The following is a 15,541-nucleotide window of genomic DNA, read 5'->3' on the forward strand; positions in this document are numbered from 1 at the left end:
TTGCAGGTCAAAGATGTGCAGCTTTTAAAAATGTTACCAAATAGCCCCTGGTGCACCTCCCCAGTAACTGTGGGTTAGAATACCTGTTTACCCACATTAGCAGTCATGGTCATTTCTTATGCTCCATGGGGAACTACATTTGACACTTTCTAAGATCATATTGTTGGCTAATGTTCTTATTATGTTTGTTGTTTTAGTCAATTCAGTCAATCAATTCAAATCCTTTCTCAAGACATTTAAAGTTTTTCTAAATCTTCTGTAGCAGATTGTTTTTGTTCTTGATAAATATGAGTATGGGATCTAAGAAATTTGTGTGCATTCTCTGGAATCACAGATTTGGTGGTCAGAGCTTTTGTTAAGTTTTATGATCTTTTTAAAAATTTGTCATTTGTGTGATGTAACTTCACACTGTAGGTATAGTGTTGTTTAAGAGGATAGACATTGATTCCTTTTTGTAGTTGGTTAGTAGTTTGGAACAGGAGCATAAAAATTAGATCTGGTCATTTGACGGCCATCTTGTACCTGGCAGTTTGGGGCAGTGGGGCGGGGGTAGGGGGTACAGGGGTGGGGGGTTGGGGGGGGTATATAGTCAATGAAAAGAAAACGGCTTTAGAAAATTGCTTCAGATTTTTCCTCTCAGCATCTCTGTGGGTCCCATATGAAAGTAATTGGTGTTCTGATATAATCTAAAAAAGTATAATGTGCATGAATAAAAAAATGAAGATTTCTGGAACTCCTGGAATCTGTCCTGTAAGCCCAGAAACACATACTTTAGAAAGGTTTCAGGGGTTCTGATGCAGGTCATTGAGTGGCTCACATTTTTAGCAATTCTCACTTGAATGACTGTATTCTGAAAGAGAGTGATTTGATACCTGGAAGATCTTGAGAGTTAATGGAACTTTACTTGTTGTGTCATACAGTTTCTTACCTAACACATAGCACTTACTAACTGCATTCTAAGTAGGTGTTCATCTAAGCCTAGTGTTAAAACAATCAGTAAAATGGAATATAGGTGTGGGCACAAACAATTGTGTTAATTAAGCAGCTCCAGTTCTTTACAAACTTCTTCTGTAGATGTAACCAACCGTCTTATTAAATAAGAAACACAGAAACAATGTAAAAGAGAAAGCCGAGAGGTCAGAGCTCAGAGCTAAAATCTCACCCTTCCTCCTGCTGTCCCAGCTTCGCGAAAAAAAGACCTACTTCCTGTCGGTTCGTTTTTTTATAGTATGTTATTCTGCCTTCTCATTGGTTGTAAACCCAAACACATGACTGCCTCGTCACTGTCTGAATGTACAGCCCCCTAGGTCTTAAAGGCATATGTCTCCAATGCTGGCTATATCCCTGAACACAGAGATCTTATGGGATTAAAGGCGTGTGCCACCACCGCCACACTCTTGCTATGGCTCTAATAGCTCTGACCCTGAACACACAGATATCTATGGGATTAAAGGCGTGTGCCACCACCGCCACACTCTTGCTATGGCTCTAATAGCTCTGACCCCCAGACAACTTTATTTATTAACATACAATCAAAATAATAATTCAGTACAATTAGATTACCACCACATTCTTCCTTTTATATAATTGAATTTGGTTCCCTTTTAATTCTATAGTGCGGAGCATTACAGATTAAATTTAATTCTTTGAAGATGACTTTACTGCCTTTCTCTTATGTCCTATAGAATGTTTATAATTCCTTTTAAAATAATTTTAAAATTATATTTCATTTGTGTTTGTGTGTTCACCTGTCACAGTATATATGTGCGTATGGAGATCAGAAGGGAACTTGAAGGAGTAGGTTAGCTCCTTCCACTATGTGGGTTCTGGGATCAAACCCAGTAAGAGTTATGTCAGTGACCCTACAATTCTTTATATTGATTCCACCAAGCCTCTGTTAACTTAGTAGAATATGAATGGAAAGAACAGTGTATTTAAAATTTCATTTTAGTTTTAGAAAGGTTTTTAGGGTCTTTAATAGGAGGTTTATGTTTCAATAAAGGGCAGGAGGCATTGTTGGGACCAGACCTTGTTGGGGTCTGGTCCCACCCATCATCATCTCAATTCTAGTTTTTCCTGCAAGATTATCTGACAAGTTGTCAAGACAGTATGAAATCTCTTTCTGAGAGACAACCCCTACCTTTTCCCTGGATGCCACTAGGATCCCAGGCTTTTCCAATTTCTTGGGGTCCATCTAAATTTTAGTAGTTTAGTAGTCAAAGTGAGTGGCAATTGTGTCTTTTGAGAATACCTTCACTCTCTTCAACAATATTGTGTAAATACAAAGCTTTTGTTAGTGTTCATAATATTAACCAAAGTGGTCATTCTTTGAATTACTTTGTGTCCTGAAACTGGAACATTGTGATCCTGTAACAGTTTATAATATGTGGTCATTAGCTATAAAAGAATTACTTGACTTTTGCCAATAATCTGCTGCTGATTTCATGCGGAAACCAAAAAATCAAGACAAAATGAGCAGGTTCTTTCTGGCAGAGCTCTGTCAAAAGTACCATTTCTTTGTGGGTCAGTACTGGTTCTTTGCATTTTTAAATTTTTAAAATTTTATGTATGTGGGTGTTTTGCCTGCATGTGTGTCTGTGTACCCTGGGCTTGCAGTGCCTGAGGGAGCCAGAAGCCATCAGATCCTCTGGTACTGAAATTACAGAAGTAAACTGCTGTGTGAGTGCTGGAAATGAAACTCTGGTCCTCTGGAAGAACAGTCAGTGCTCTTAACCCCTGAGCATCTTCTAGCCCCTGGTTCTTTGTTTTAGTATTGCTTCTTTTTTCATTTTGAGCATTTCTTGATGGAAATTTTGCCATTACCTTGTCTTGATTCAGGTCAAATCTATGAAAGTAACTGCTAAGAGAATAGATGTGGGCTAGAGAAAAGAGATGTGAGCTTTGGATTATATACAGTTTACCTATTTCCATTATCTATCTTTCTTTTTTAGCACAACCTTTTCTTTTGACTTTGAATTTCTGAGTGTGTTTTGTTTTTGCTTTCTAGGTGATGGGAATTGCAGTGATACTAGAGGCTTAGAAATCGCAATAAACCAACGTGTTGATGATGCACTCACTTCAAAACTTCCCATGTTTTACTTGGTCAACAGACCTCATATTAGCTTAGTGCCCACTGCATATCCACTGCAAATAAACTTGGACCGTAAATCACTCAGTTTGAATTGGGCACAAGGAGACAATTCTTTGGAGATTGTGGATGGCCTGAGTGGGAAGATCACTGAAAGGTTAGAATTACTACTTTCTCTAAAAAATCATATATTGAGCAAAAGAAGGCATTTTATTGAAATTTTACTCTAACAATTTTTTATTGGATTCTGAACAATTTGTATTGCTTGTGGTTTTCTAATGTTTTATCTGGCCACCCCTGTAGTAAGGATTACAAACTGGAATTCTAATATAGACATTTTTATTTCCAAAGGCATTATTGTTAACCATACTATACTATGCCTTTTGGATATTTCTTTGTCATATTCCTATAATTCGTTATTGAATAAAAATAAAACCTTGTAGTAATGGATATATTCTATTTAGATGAGCAGTGAGTAATGCTAAAAGCTTAGTGCTCAGGGGAGGAGGAGTCTTTTTTCTTTAGGAGTATAGTCGTGGTAAGTTGTCTAGGGTCTAGTAAATAACCTTACATTCATGCACACACAAGCAGCCCAGAGTAAACCCAGTGTTCTTTCAGCATGACTTTTGTTTTCTTTCAAGCTTACATGCTTTAAATACCTCCCTTTTGGAAGGACATTTAATTAAGACCAATACAACTATTTCTTGGCATGAATATCATCAAGCATAATACTCTTGGGGTAATAGGATAAAGTCAAGAATAATACAGACTGTAGCACAACAAATACATTGTCTGACCTTTGGATTATAAATGCATTCAACCTTACACATTCAAACAAATTAATGATATTTTAAAACTCAGAAAATAATGGCATGACAAAGTGGAATAAATAAATGTGAAATTAGTTTAATTTCTTTTTGGTTTTTTGAGACAGGGTTTCTCTGTGTAGCTTTGGAGCCTGTCCTGGAACTCACTCTGTAGCCCAGGCTGGCCTCGAACTCACAGAGATCCGACTGCCTCTGCCTCCCGTTGTGCTGGGATTAAAGGCATTTAATCCCACCACTACCACCACCCCGCGCCGCTTCCCCCCCCCCCCCCCCCCCCACCCCGAGCTGAGGACCGAACCCAGGGCCTTGTGCTTGCTGGCAAGCGCTCTACCCTAGTTTAATTTCTTATTATGGTCTAGCATTTGCAAATAATTACAAATAAAGCAGTTGGATGTATCCAACTACAGACTGTGAATTTTAGCCCCAAAGAATCAGTAAAGCAAAGAAAGTCTAACCCTGGCCCCAGGAGGAAGAAGCAGAGAGGATCCTGAGTTAGACTAGTCTGGGCTTTTAACAAGTTAGACCCTGGCTGGCCTGGAACTCAGCAATCCACTTGCCTCTGCCTCCAGAGTGCTGAGATTAAAGGTGTATGCCACCATACCCAGCTTCCCAAGAATGTCTTACATTTTTTGAGTTATGTATATATCACATTTTTATTATCCATTCTTCTGTTGAGGTTTCCATTTCCTGACTGTTGCAAATAGAGCATCAATGCACATGACTGACCAAGTATCTGTAGAGTAGGTATCTATCCAGAATGATACAGCTGGGTCATATGTTAGATTGATTGATTGTTGTTTGGTGATTTTCCATACTGATTCCCAGAGTGGCTCCACCAGTTTGCATTCTCAACAAAAGTTATTAAGGGTTCTGCTTTCTCCACAGTTTCCCTAGCATTTGTTACCACTTGCTTTGTTTGTATTTAGCCATTCTGCCTGGAGTGAGATGAAATCTCAAAGCTGTTTGAGTTTGCCTTTTCCTGTCTGTTAAGAATGATGAACTTTTTTTTTTTGAGATAATTCTTTTTTTTTCTTTTATTTTACAATACTATTCAGTTCTACGTAACAGCCACAGATTCCCTTGTTCTCCCCCTTCCTTCCCCCCTCCCCTTCCCTCAGCCACCCCCCATTCCCACCACCTCCAGATCAAGGCCACCCCCAAGGACTGAGATCGACCTGATAGACTCAGTCCAGGCAGGTCCAGTCCCCTCCTCCCAGATTGAGCCAAGCGTCCCTGCCTAAGTCCCAGGTTTCAAACAGCTAACTCATGCAATGAGCACAGGACCTGGTCCCACTGCCTAGATGCCTCCCAAACTGATCAAGCCAATCAACTGTCTCACCTATTCAGAGGGGCTGATCCAGCTGGGGGCCCCTCAGCCTTTGATTCATAGTTCATGTGTTTCCATTTGTTTGGCTATTTGTCCCTGTGCTTTATCCAACCTTGGTTTCAACAATTCTCGCTCATATAAACCCTCCTCTTTCTCACTAATTAGACTCCCAGCGCTCCACCGGGGCCTAGCCGTGGATGTCTGCATCCAGATTCCTCAGTCCTTGGATGGGGTTTCTGGCACAACTATTAAGGTGTTTGGCCATCCCATCACCAGAGTAGGTCAGTCCTGGCTGTCTCTCGGCCATTGCCAGCAGTCTTTTGTGGGGGTATCTTTGTGGATTTCTGTGGGCCTCTTTAGCACTTTGTTTCTTCCTTTTCTCATATGGTCTTCATTTACCATGGTCTCCTATTCCTTGTTCTACCTCTCTGTTCTTGATCCAGGTGGGATCTCCCGCTCTCTTTCCCTCGACCCTTGCCGTTCATTGCTCCCACTCATGTCCAGGCTGTTCATGTAGATCTCATCCATTTCTGTGTCATTGGGTGATCCCCGTGTCTTTCTTGGGGTCCTGTTTTACAGGTAGCCTCACTGGTGATGTGAGTAGCAGTCCAGTCATCCTTGTTCCACATCTAGTATCCTCCTATGAGTGAGTACATACCATATTTGTCTTTCTGAGTCTGGGTTACCTCACTCAGGATGATTTTTCTAGATCCATCCATTTGCCTGCAAACCTCATGATGTCATTGTTTTTCTCTGCTGAGTAGTATTCCATTGTGTATATGTGCCACAATTTATTTATCCATTCTTCAGTTGAAGGACATCTTTGAGATATTTCTTAGCCACTTGTTTTAAATTGAAAACTCCCTAGCCCATTTTTTAAATTGGGTCACTAGTTTCCTTGATTCCTGTTTGTTTTGTTTTCTTGTTTGGTAGAGTTTTATATAGTGTGGCTATTAGCCCTTTGCTGGTGTGGAGCTGGAAAAGGCTCTCCCACTTTGGTGGCTTCTTCAGGCACTTGATTGTTTCCTTATCTGTACAGACGCTCTGTAGTTTTAGGAGGCCCCCTTGTCAGTTCACTTTAATTTCTCAGCGAATGGAGTCTTATCAGAAAGGTCTTTTCTACACCTGTATCTCATAGGATACTGTCTGTGTTTTCTCTTGCCAGTTTTAGTGTTTCAGGTTTCAGAGTGCGATCTTTGACCCAGCTGAATCTAATTTTAGATAAAGGTCTAATTTCCTTCTTCTGTATGTGGACATTTCATTTTCCCAGCACCATTTGTTGAAGATGCCATCTTTTCTTCAGTGTATGTTTTGCCTCTTTGTCAAGTATCATGTGGCTGTAGTTAAAGTATACACACACACACACACACACCTACTACTACTACTACTACTACTACTACTACTACTAATAATAATAATAATAATAATAATAATATGCCATCATCTTGAGATGGTGACATAAGAGGGGTTGAAGGGAAGGAAAAAGGAGACCATTTGATTTTAATTAAAAACATATTTTAAAAAAAAGCAAACAAAAAGCAACAAAGAACTGAGGTACTGAGCACTGTGAGTTTGAGGCCAGCCTGGTCTACAAAGTGAGTTCCAGACAGCTGAGGCTACCCAGAGAAACCCTGTCTTGGGAAAGAAAAAAAATGAAATGAAAGAAAGAAAGATGGAAGGAAGGAAGGAAGAGCATCTAAGTGCTGGAGAGATGGCTTGACGGTTAAGAGCAGTTGCTGATTTTGCAGATGGGAGTTTGAATCCCAGCACCCACATGGGGTGGCTCACAACCACCTGTAACTCCAGTTCCCAAGGATTTGACTCCCTCATCTGAATTCCAAGGATACTTAACTTGCACTATATTCATATACAGATGCAGACACACACATGTAAATAAAATTTTAAGAGCATCCAACTGTATGTGTGTATGCATGAGTGTGTGTGTGTGTGTGTGTGTGTGTGTGTGTGTGTGTGTGTGTGTGTGTGTGTGTTTTAAGACAGAGTCTGTCTATGTAGGCTAGCCTCAGTTTTTCGGTTTATCTTGCCTCAGCCTGTTAAGTGTTAGGGTTACAGGCATGGACTACCATATCTGTTATGAATCTACCAATCCTTACATGAAGCAAATGTATCTTGCATCATGAAATATGTTGAAAGATTATTTCCTCCCCAACATACACACAAAACTTACAAAGAACGCTTCCTGATAATCAAAACTGCAACAAAAATTTAGCAGCATATTAAAAACATTTAGATATTGTATACAACAGTACTAATTGAAGTTTTTCCACATAGTGGCAGAGGTGACATCAAACTAGAAATTTAAATTTATCGTTATTATTCATCTCATTATTCTACTAGAGCATATAGCAGAGATCTACTAAGGAGTAAGAGTAAAAAGGAGAATAGTAGATGGTTTGTTGGAGGATAAAATACAGCCTTATTGACTCAAAAACACTATCATGATTGGTGAGGAAATGTCAGGGTGATTGGTTACTGTTACTGCTGTTGCATAACATCAATATGTTGGATAAGAAAAAAATAGAAACATAATATGGGGAAAAGGATTAGGGAGATTTTGAAGATGGAACCCAGTACCTTACAAACACTAGGCACACGCTCTTCTCCTTCTGTGTTCCCCAGTTCTTCTGAAAAGCCCAAGAAATTTACAGAAAAATCTACCAACACTATCATGGTAGGAAAGTAATATACAGAGATTAATAGATTTTGTATGTATGAGTGCATGCTAACATTTGCTACATATAAACTACCTCAAAATTCAGTGATTTAAGGCAACAATATATTATTACTTCTCGATAAATGTTTGGATCAGCTGAGTGGTCCTTCTGGATCTGGTTAGAACTCCCTCAGGCATCTGAAGTCAGGTGTGGGTCAAATGAAGAGTCACTTAGGTTGACCTCTTAGAGGAATAATTGTTCTTTGCCCTTTAGTATGGTAGTCACAGCACACTTAGCTGAGCATGAAGGAATCGCAAGGAAGGCTTCCCCTGAAACCTGGACTCTGAACTTGTACATTTTCTCTTTGTTCACCATAACAAATCACAAGGCTAGCACAAATTCAAGGGATGTATGGCTCTGGAAAGCTACATGGAAACTGGAAGAATGGAATGGAGGGTTTTTACAGTTTTAATCATCTGTCACAGAACAGCTAATAAGTTATAATGAGAGGGAAAAGTTACTTAGTAAAAAGGTTTGTGATCTGTGAACTCACTTTTATTAGGACAGACAAATAATGCATACATATGCACACATATACACATGTATGGATGGTTTTGAAGTAGTGTTTTCTAAATTAAAGTTTGCTTGCAGGGAATGCACTGTACAATTTCAGGAGATTTGATACATGTATCCATCCAGGTCACCTATTACTCTAGTCAAAATTCAATAGCTGTCACCACTCCAGAAGGTATTTTCACACTCCCTTTCAGTCAATCATGGGAAAACAACTGCTTTCATTTGTATTATCATAGATTAGTTTTATCTCAAATAATAGAAATATTCAAATAGAAATATTCTTTTAACTTTTGATGTACAATAATAAGTTAAACTAATTAAAGTTAAGTTAGCTTCTGTCAACAGTTAAGTACTCAAGATGCTTCTTATCTAAAATAAAGCTCCAACATGCATTCTTCTGCCTAATTGATATCATAAATATTTGTGAGCTGTTATTTAATCCCTACAATTGTGAACATAAATCATTAACTATGATTACTGCGTGTTTCATTTTTTTCTACTTTAGTTCCCCATTTAAAAGTGGTTTGTCAATGGCAAGTCGGCTTTGTAAGGCTGCAATGTTAAGTCGATTTAATCTGCTTGCCAAGGAAGCTAAAACAGATGATTTGCTTGAAGCTCGGACATACCACGCAGCTAAGGTAAGGTGATCATAGAAGTATAGCTAAAGACAATAATGTGGTGAATCTATGGAGAGAGCAAAAATGTGTTAAATAGTTCTGAATGTAACATGTTATTGAGCCTATTTTGACAGTATTGCTTAACACCTTCTTGTTATACCCAAAGAAACAGAGGTAATAAAACCCTTTACTCTGCATAGCATTGCTAACTATAGAATGTTGTGTCTTACAATAATACTTTACTCAAAATAAGTTTAATTTCAGACCCTAATTTGGACATGATTTAGCAGATAATAAAGATTTTTTTCTTTCTAAACAAATTTTTAGTGACAGGGGCAATAATAGATCAATAGTTAAGGTAGCTTGCACATGCAAGGCAAGCACTGAGCTGAAATCACATTGCATACTGGATTTTATTTTTTCTACTTTCATTTATTATGACATGTCATGTGCGTGCTTCCATGTTATCATTTCTGATTTTAATAATACAATGTTGTATGAAAGTCACTTAATTTTTGCAAGCACTGAAATGACCAAACCATACTTTTGAGCTGCAAAGCTTCATATCAACTATAAGCCTATGTACATATCCCCACTTACAGTTATATCAACTACACGCTTGTGCACACATACTCACTTATAATTATATCAACTACAAGCCTGTGTACACTACCCAAATATCAACTATAAGCCTGTGTGCATAAACCAGCTTATAGTTATATCAACTATAGGCCTGTGCACACATACCCACTTACAGTTGTATCAACTACAAGCCTATGAACACACACCCACATACAACTAAGTGTAAGCTTCTTTATATCATTGCTGTTTTCAGTGATATCAAAAGACTACAAATCTTTTAAAAAAGTATAAAAAACTGAATGAAAATGTCAAAAACAGCCTTTCATAACTCTGGAAGTGAATTAAAGGTAGAAAATTCAAATATCAAAACTATATATTCTTGAAAAAGTGCTAGGATTTTAAATAAGAATAACGAGTTTATGTTCTTGCCTGGAGCTGTTTTCATTCTCTTGTCTTCCTGTCTAGTTTGAAGATGGGGAGTGTAGTTTTACCAGAATGAAGATGCTGCTAAAGTCATAGACTTACTGTCAGAGGAATGGGCTTGATGTGGGTCAGAGGATAACAATTTGTGGATTTTCTTTTTCTGCTTATGGTGCCAAAATTGGTAGGAAATGAATAAGAAAAGCTGGTGAATTCACTGGCTCCAGCTGCAGTCCTTGTTGGAGGCAAGCAGTAAATCTGGTTACCAAGATATATGGGGGAATTAAAAGACTAGAGTGAATTGAAATTCTCTGTGTTCTCTGGCCAATGGGAAAACTATAGAGTCTTAATGCAGACTATTGGGGTCCAGCCCCTCAATAGTCCTCTCCCAGGGACTTGTAGCAGAGCCATATACATGACAGGTTCAAGAAAATCAGGCAGTGAACTAGGATGACCATAGCAGCTGTATACCTGATGAAGACAGATCTCATAGTAAAAGCAGGAAAACTTAAAAATAAAACATAAACATCACAGAAAATATATTCTGGCCACTGTGGCAGTAAAATGTCAATTAATAGAATGAAATCTGGGAAATTGCCATATATTTGGAAATTAACTTATGAATTACCAATGGAAAAAGACTTTCAGAAAAACCAAGAAATTATCTTAGAATGAGTTAAAAAACACAATGTATTGAAATGCATGGATGATTAAAAAAATAGGGAAAGTGTATAGCTTTAAATGCTTATATTACAAAAGAATTCTAAAATCAGTTATTTAAGCTTCCAACTCAAGAAGCTGGTTAAAATACAAGTGGGGAACTGGGAACACAGAAATAAGTAAAATGGAATAAATAGTATGAATCAGAGTGAAATTGATGAAATTTGAAACAAAAATTAATAGAATAAATGAAATCTAAAATTGGTTCATTAAAAGAAATAAAATGTAATCTCTTAGTGATAAAGGAGTATAAATGAGAACAGAAATTATTGAATTCTGGAATGAAAAAAAGAGTCATCATTATGGACCATGGGGAGCCATTGGATTTCCAGAAGCTGTTTGTTAACAAGTTAGATAAAATGGACATGCAACTAGATAGACACAAATAAAATCTGACTTTAAAAAAAGAGAGAGAATGTCTAACTGTAACTTAATCAAATAGAGAAGTTGTGAATTGTTAACATATTCTTTTCCCATTTAAAATATCAGACCCTGAATTGTACATAACAAAATTATATAAATCCTACAAAATCACTTTCACATAAAAAGAATATTTCCCCAGTCTTCTTACAAGACCAGTACTACCTTGATACCCAAACTAACGAAAGTATCCCAGAATGGAAATAACAATACCAACATAAATGTGAAAAGACCTTAGCAAGATACTGAAAAACCATCCAGCAGCATATAGAAATCCTAAGTATTCTACTCTGTTTGTTTGTTATATCAGGTTTACAAGGTTGATTTAACATCAGAAAATTATTTTTATGTAAAACACTATTAATAATACAAGTTTAAAGCTTTCATAATTATCATTAATATGTTCAAAATGCATTTGACAGTCTACCATTTTACAATAAAGCACTAAGGAAGTAAAAAAAAATAGAAGTGAACTTATTACAACTTCATAAATGGTATCAACAGTGAACTTAACAGTAGCATTATTTCCAATAGTGAAAACCTGAAATCTCCCTTCCTTACCTATGACTAGAAAGAAGACAGAAGTGTTACCTGTTACCCCTCTTTTTTTGTTTTGATTTTTGAGACAGGGTTTCTCTGTGTAATGTTCCTGGCTGTCCTGGAACTTGCTTTGTAGACCAGGATGGCCTCAAACTCACTGAGATCTGCTTGCCTCTGCTTCCAAGTGCTGTGAATAAAGGTGTACACTACCATCACCTGGCCCATTACCCCTCTTACATTATTCTGTTCATCTGTTCTGGTGGCCCATAGAGTGATATACAATAACCATAGTTTCAGTTTAGAATGAATAATTTCATCAAGTATATAGCAAGCCAAAGTAAAAGAATAAACAGCAAGAGATAGATGGCAAAATAATAAAAATACTACTAATAATAATGATAATAATAAATAATCTGGTGCAGAAACCTACTGGAGAAGCCCTGTAAGACCATCACCTGGAGGACCTAGGCAGAACAGTGTCCCCTTGGGTGAGGTTTCCAAATAAAAGAACAAACAGCAACATGGACCATGTCTTCTTCCTCTGTGGGCTGCAAATGTCAGGAAATAACATTGCTAAGACTATAGGATAGATTTCCTGGGTATCTGCTGGATAACTTATCATGTGCTGTTAGATTGTGTGTAAATTAGGAATGTCACAGATAAGAACAATTTATTTATTTGTATGTATGTGTATATGTATGAATTATGTTGTATGTGGATACTTGTGGAGACCAGAAGAGGGTGTCAGATCCCTTGGAGCTTGAGTTACAGGTGGTTGTGAGCCACTGATGGGAGTGCTGGGAACCAAATGTGAGTCTTCTGGAAAAGCAGCGAGAACTAACTCTGAGCCATCTCTCCAACCCCTATATAAGAACAGTATGAAAAATAAATTATATAATTACATCCTAAGAGCAAATATTCCAAAAATCTTATTTTAGAAAGCCATTTCACACAACAGCAAATACACAGGCACATACACACAGTAATACATCTAACAAAAGAGCTATAACACTTGTGCACTAGAGTGATACGTTGCTGAGTAGCCGGGCGGTGGTGGCGCATGCCTTTAATCCCAGCACTCGGGAGGCAGAGCCAGGTGGATCTCTGTGAGTTTGAGGCCAGCCTGGGCTACAGAGTAAGTTCCAGGAAAGGCACAAAGCTACACAGAGAAGCCCTGTCTCAGAAAAAACAAACAAACAAAAACAAAACAAAAAAACATTGCTGAGAGAAATTAAGGAAGATGTAAATAAATGAGAGGATGTAACAAATTCATGAATTGGGAATCTCAGTGTTAAGATGGCACATGTCTTCAAATTTAATCTACTGTTTCAGTGGAAAAATCAATGCTGCTGCAGATGCTTGTGTAGAAAGTGGAGGGGAAACAAGAACAAAGTTGGAAAACTTACCTGTTTCACAACATAAACTAGACATACCTTAGAAACTGCAGATCTGTTCCAGACCATTCAATACAGGGAGTCACACAGAGTTTTATGGTCATGTGTGTAATAGTTAACTTTGTATAATACTGTAGCCTATTAAGTGCGTAGGTAACATCATTTCTTTAAAACATGATTTTTTAAATATTTCTAAGAACAACAACAATAAAAATTTAGTGAGTTGCTTTGGCAGTGGAGGGCCTTGCTTTCCTATAGATGGCTGCTCTTTAGAAACAAGGCTTCAGTATATATAGCCCAGGCTATCCTAACTCTCAGCAATCATCCTTCCTCCAAATCCCACGTGCTGAAATGGCTACAGTTTCTCACGATAGCAGTGAGGTTTGTCACATTCATTTTTTTCTTTCATGCAAGATTTCTGAATAGTATATTTTATAGCATTTTAAGCCAAGTAGAACTTCATTCAGACCTTGCCACTGTTCATCAAGTAAATTTAAGTCATATTTTAAATTCTTTGTTGTCATTTCAACATGTTCACAGCCTCTATCAGGAATGGATCCCCCCTTAAGCACTTGAGAGATTGAGGCAGGAAGAGCATGAATTTGAGACGAGCCTGAGTTACATAGAAGACCCTTGCCTCCAAACAACAAAAATACTTGTGTCTCAGGGAGCAGTTGTAGCAAGCAGCAGTTTAGGGAATCTATTAGACTTTTCTGTGTCATATAAATATTAAAAAAAAAAAAAACTGGAGAGAGTGTGCAAGATGGCAGCACTCATGGAGCTATTCTGCTGGTCAGGAGGCTGGGGCCTGCCATCTGTGGACCTGGGAAGTCTGGCCATTCTGACCTATACCAGATTTACAGGTGCTCCACTGAAGGTACACAAGATCAGCAATTCTTGGCAGAGCTCTTCAGGAATTTTGCCTGTCCTTTAAAAAAGTAGTGGAGAGGTCATCTCAGTACCACACAAGATTCATCACCCATCTTCGTAAAGAGAAGTATAATGCTGATTATGATCTGTTAGCTGGGCAAGGAGCAGATACCCTAGCCTTCATGTCTCTGTTGGAGGAGAAACTACTCCCTGTGCTAATACATACTTTTTGGATAGATGCCAAGAACTGTGTGGAAGTGACCTAAAAGTGGTACACAGAGGCTCTGCCCTTTCCCTCAACTTCTTCCTTCCAGGCTGCATGCAATGCCAGTACATGGAGCAGCAGCAACTGTTGTGTGGTGAGCACAAACCAGAGGTTGTAGAAGAACTAGAGAAAGAGATATATCAAGAGGCTCGGGAGTGCCTAACCCTTCTCTCTCAAGGTCTGGGCTCTCAGAAGTTCTTCCTTGGCGGTGCCCCTGCCTCCCTGGATGCCTTTGTTTTTAGCCATTTGGTCCTGCTACTGCAGGCATATCTGCCCAGTGGGAAGCTGCAGGCCCACCCTCATGGGCTACACAACCTCTGTGTCTACTATACCCACATCCTTAACCTCTACTTTCCCCGGGATGGAGCTGAGGTGCCACCACCACGCCAGACACCAGCAGGCCCTGAGACCCGAGGAGGAGCCATACCAGTGCTGGAACCAGATTTTATCTGTGCCGGCAGGGCTGGCAACCATGGTGGGCTGTGCCTTGCTCAGTGACATTGTTTCTATCCAGCAGGCAACCTCCGCTCGGGCCCCAAGCACCCAGGCCTTGGGCATGGCTGAGGAAGATGAAGATGAATGATGTGTTCATCCTCTTAGGACTGATTTTTCTACTGTCATGCATTCCAGATGCCCCATTGCTGGAGCAGCCAAAAATGGGGTGCTCTCCTTAGAATAAAGCTGTTCACTAACTGAGAAAAAATGTTAAAAACTGATAAGCCAAGGGATCTATCATATTTTAAAATAAATTCTATTTGTGTAACCAATCTATATAGCTTTTTCCCCTAAGTTTTTCATAAAAGCCTAACATCTTACTTGTATATTCAGAAAAGATTTATTAACACTGTATTTTAGGTACTTGTTTATATCTCACAATAGTATTTTGTAAGAAAGTAGTAATTATTCATTAGCATACTCCAAAGCATGTCATAAATAATGTAAACTATAGTTGTCAAACAAAATGAAAAACTTTATTCTGTACTCGCTTTAATGTTTTAATATCTATGTTTTTACTTGCTTAATAATTAGCAAATCTAATAAATCAGAGTTTATATCTATTTAGAAAAATATACTTGTATACACATTCAGTAAACCATGCTGTAAGCAGATGTGCTTTCATCCAGACTTCATTGTTTCATTTATAAATCACAAAAAAATATATTTAGTATGATTCTTTCGATGACTATAAGGATTTTGGGGTAGTAAATGAACATTGGCTT

The 15,541-nt window shown here is 38.2% G+C and overlaps 1 protein-coding gene and 1 pseudogene across 2 annotated transcripts in view; both read left to right on the forward strand.

Annotated features, from left to right (window-relative positions):
• Adad1 (adenosine deaminase domain containing 1) overlaps positions 1–15,541 on the forward strand; it is a 39,817-nt gene that overhangs the window by 22,799 nt on the left and 1,477 nt on the right. For both annotated transcript variants that reach the window (XM_028889852.2, XM_037206554.1), the window contains exons 10-11: positions 3,008–3,245; positions 8,999–9,131. In XM_028889852.2, coding sequence (XP_028745685.1) covers positions 3,008–3,245; positions 8,999–9,131 — 371 coding nt within the window. The remainder of the gene's footprint in view (positions 1–3,007; positions 3,246–8,998; positions 9,132–15,541) is intronic.
• On the forward strand, positions 13,001–15,118 carry LOC114707188 (annotated as a pseudogene).

This window comes from Peromyscus leucopus, chromosome 6, assembly GCF_004664715.2.
Source record: "Peromyscus leucopus breed LL Stock chromosome 6, UCI_PerLeu_2.1, whole genome shotgun sequence".
In the NCBI taxonomy this organism is placed as follows: domain Eukaryota; kingdom Metazoa; phylum Chordata; class Mammalia; order Rodentia; family Cricetidae; genus Peromyscus; species Peromyscus leucopus.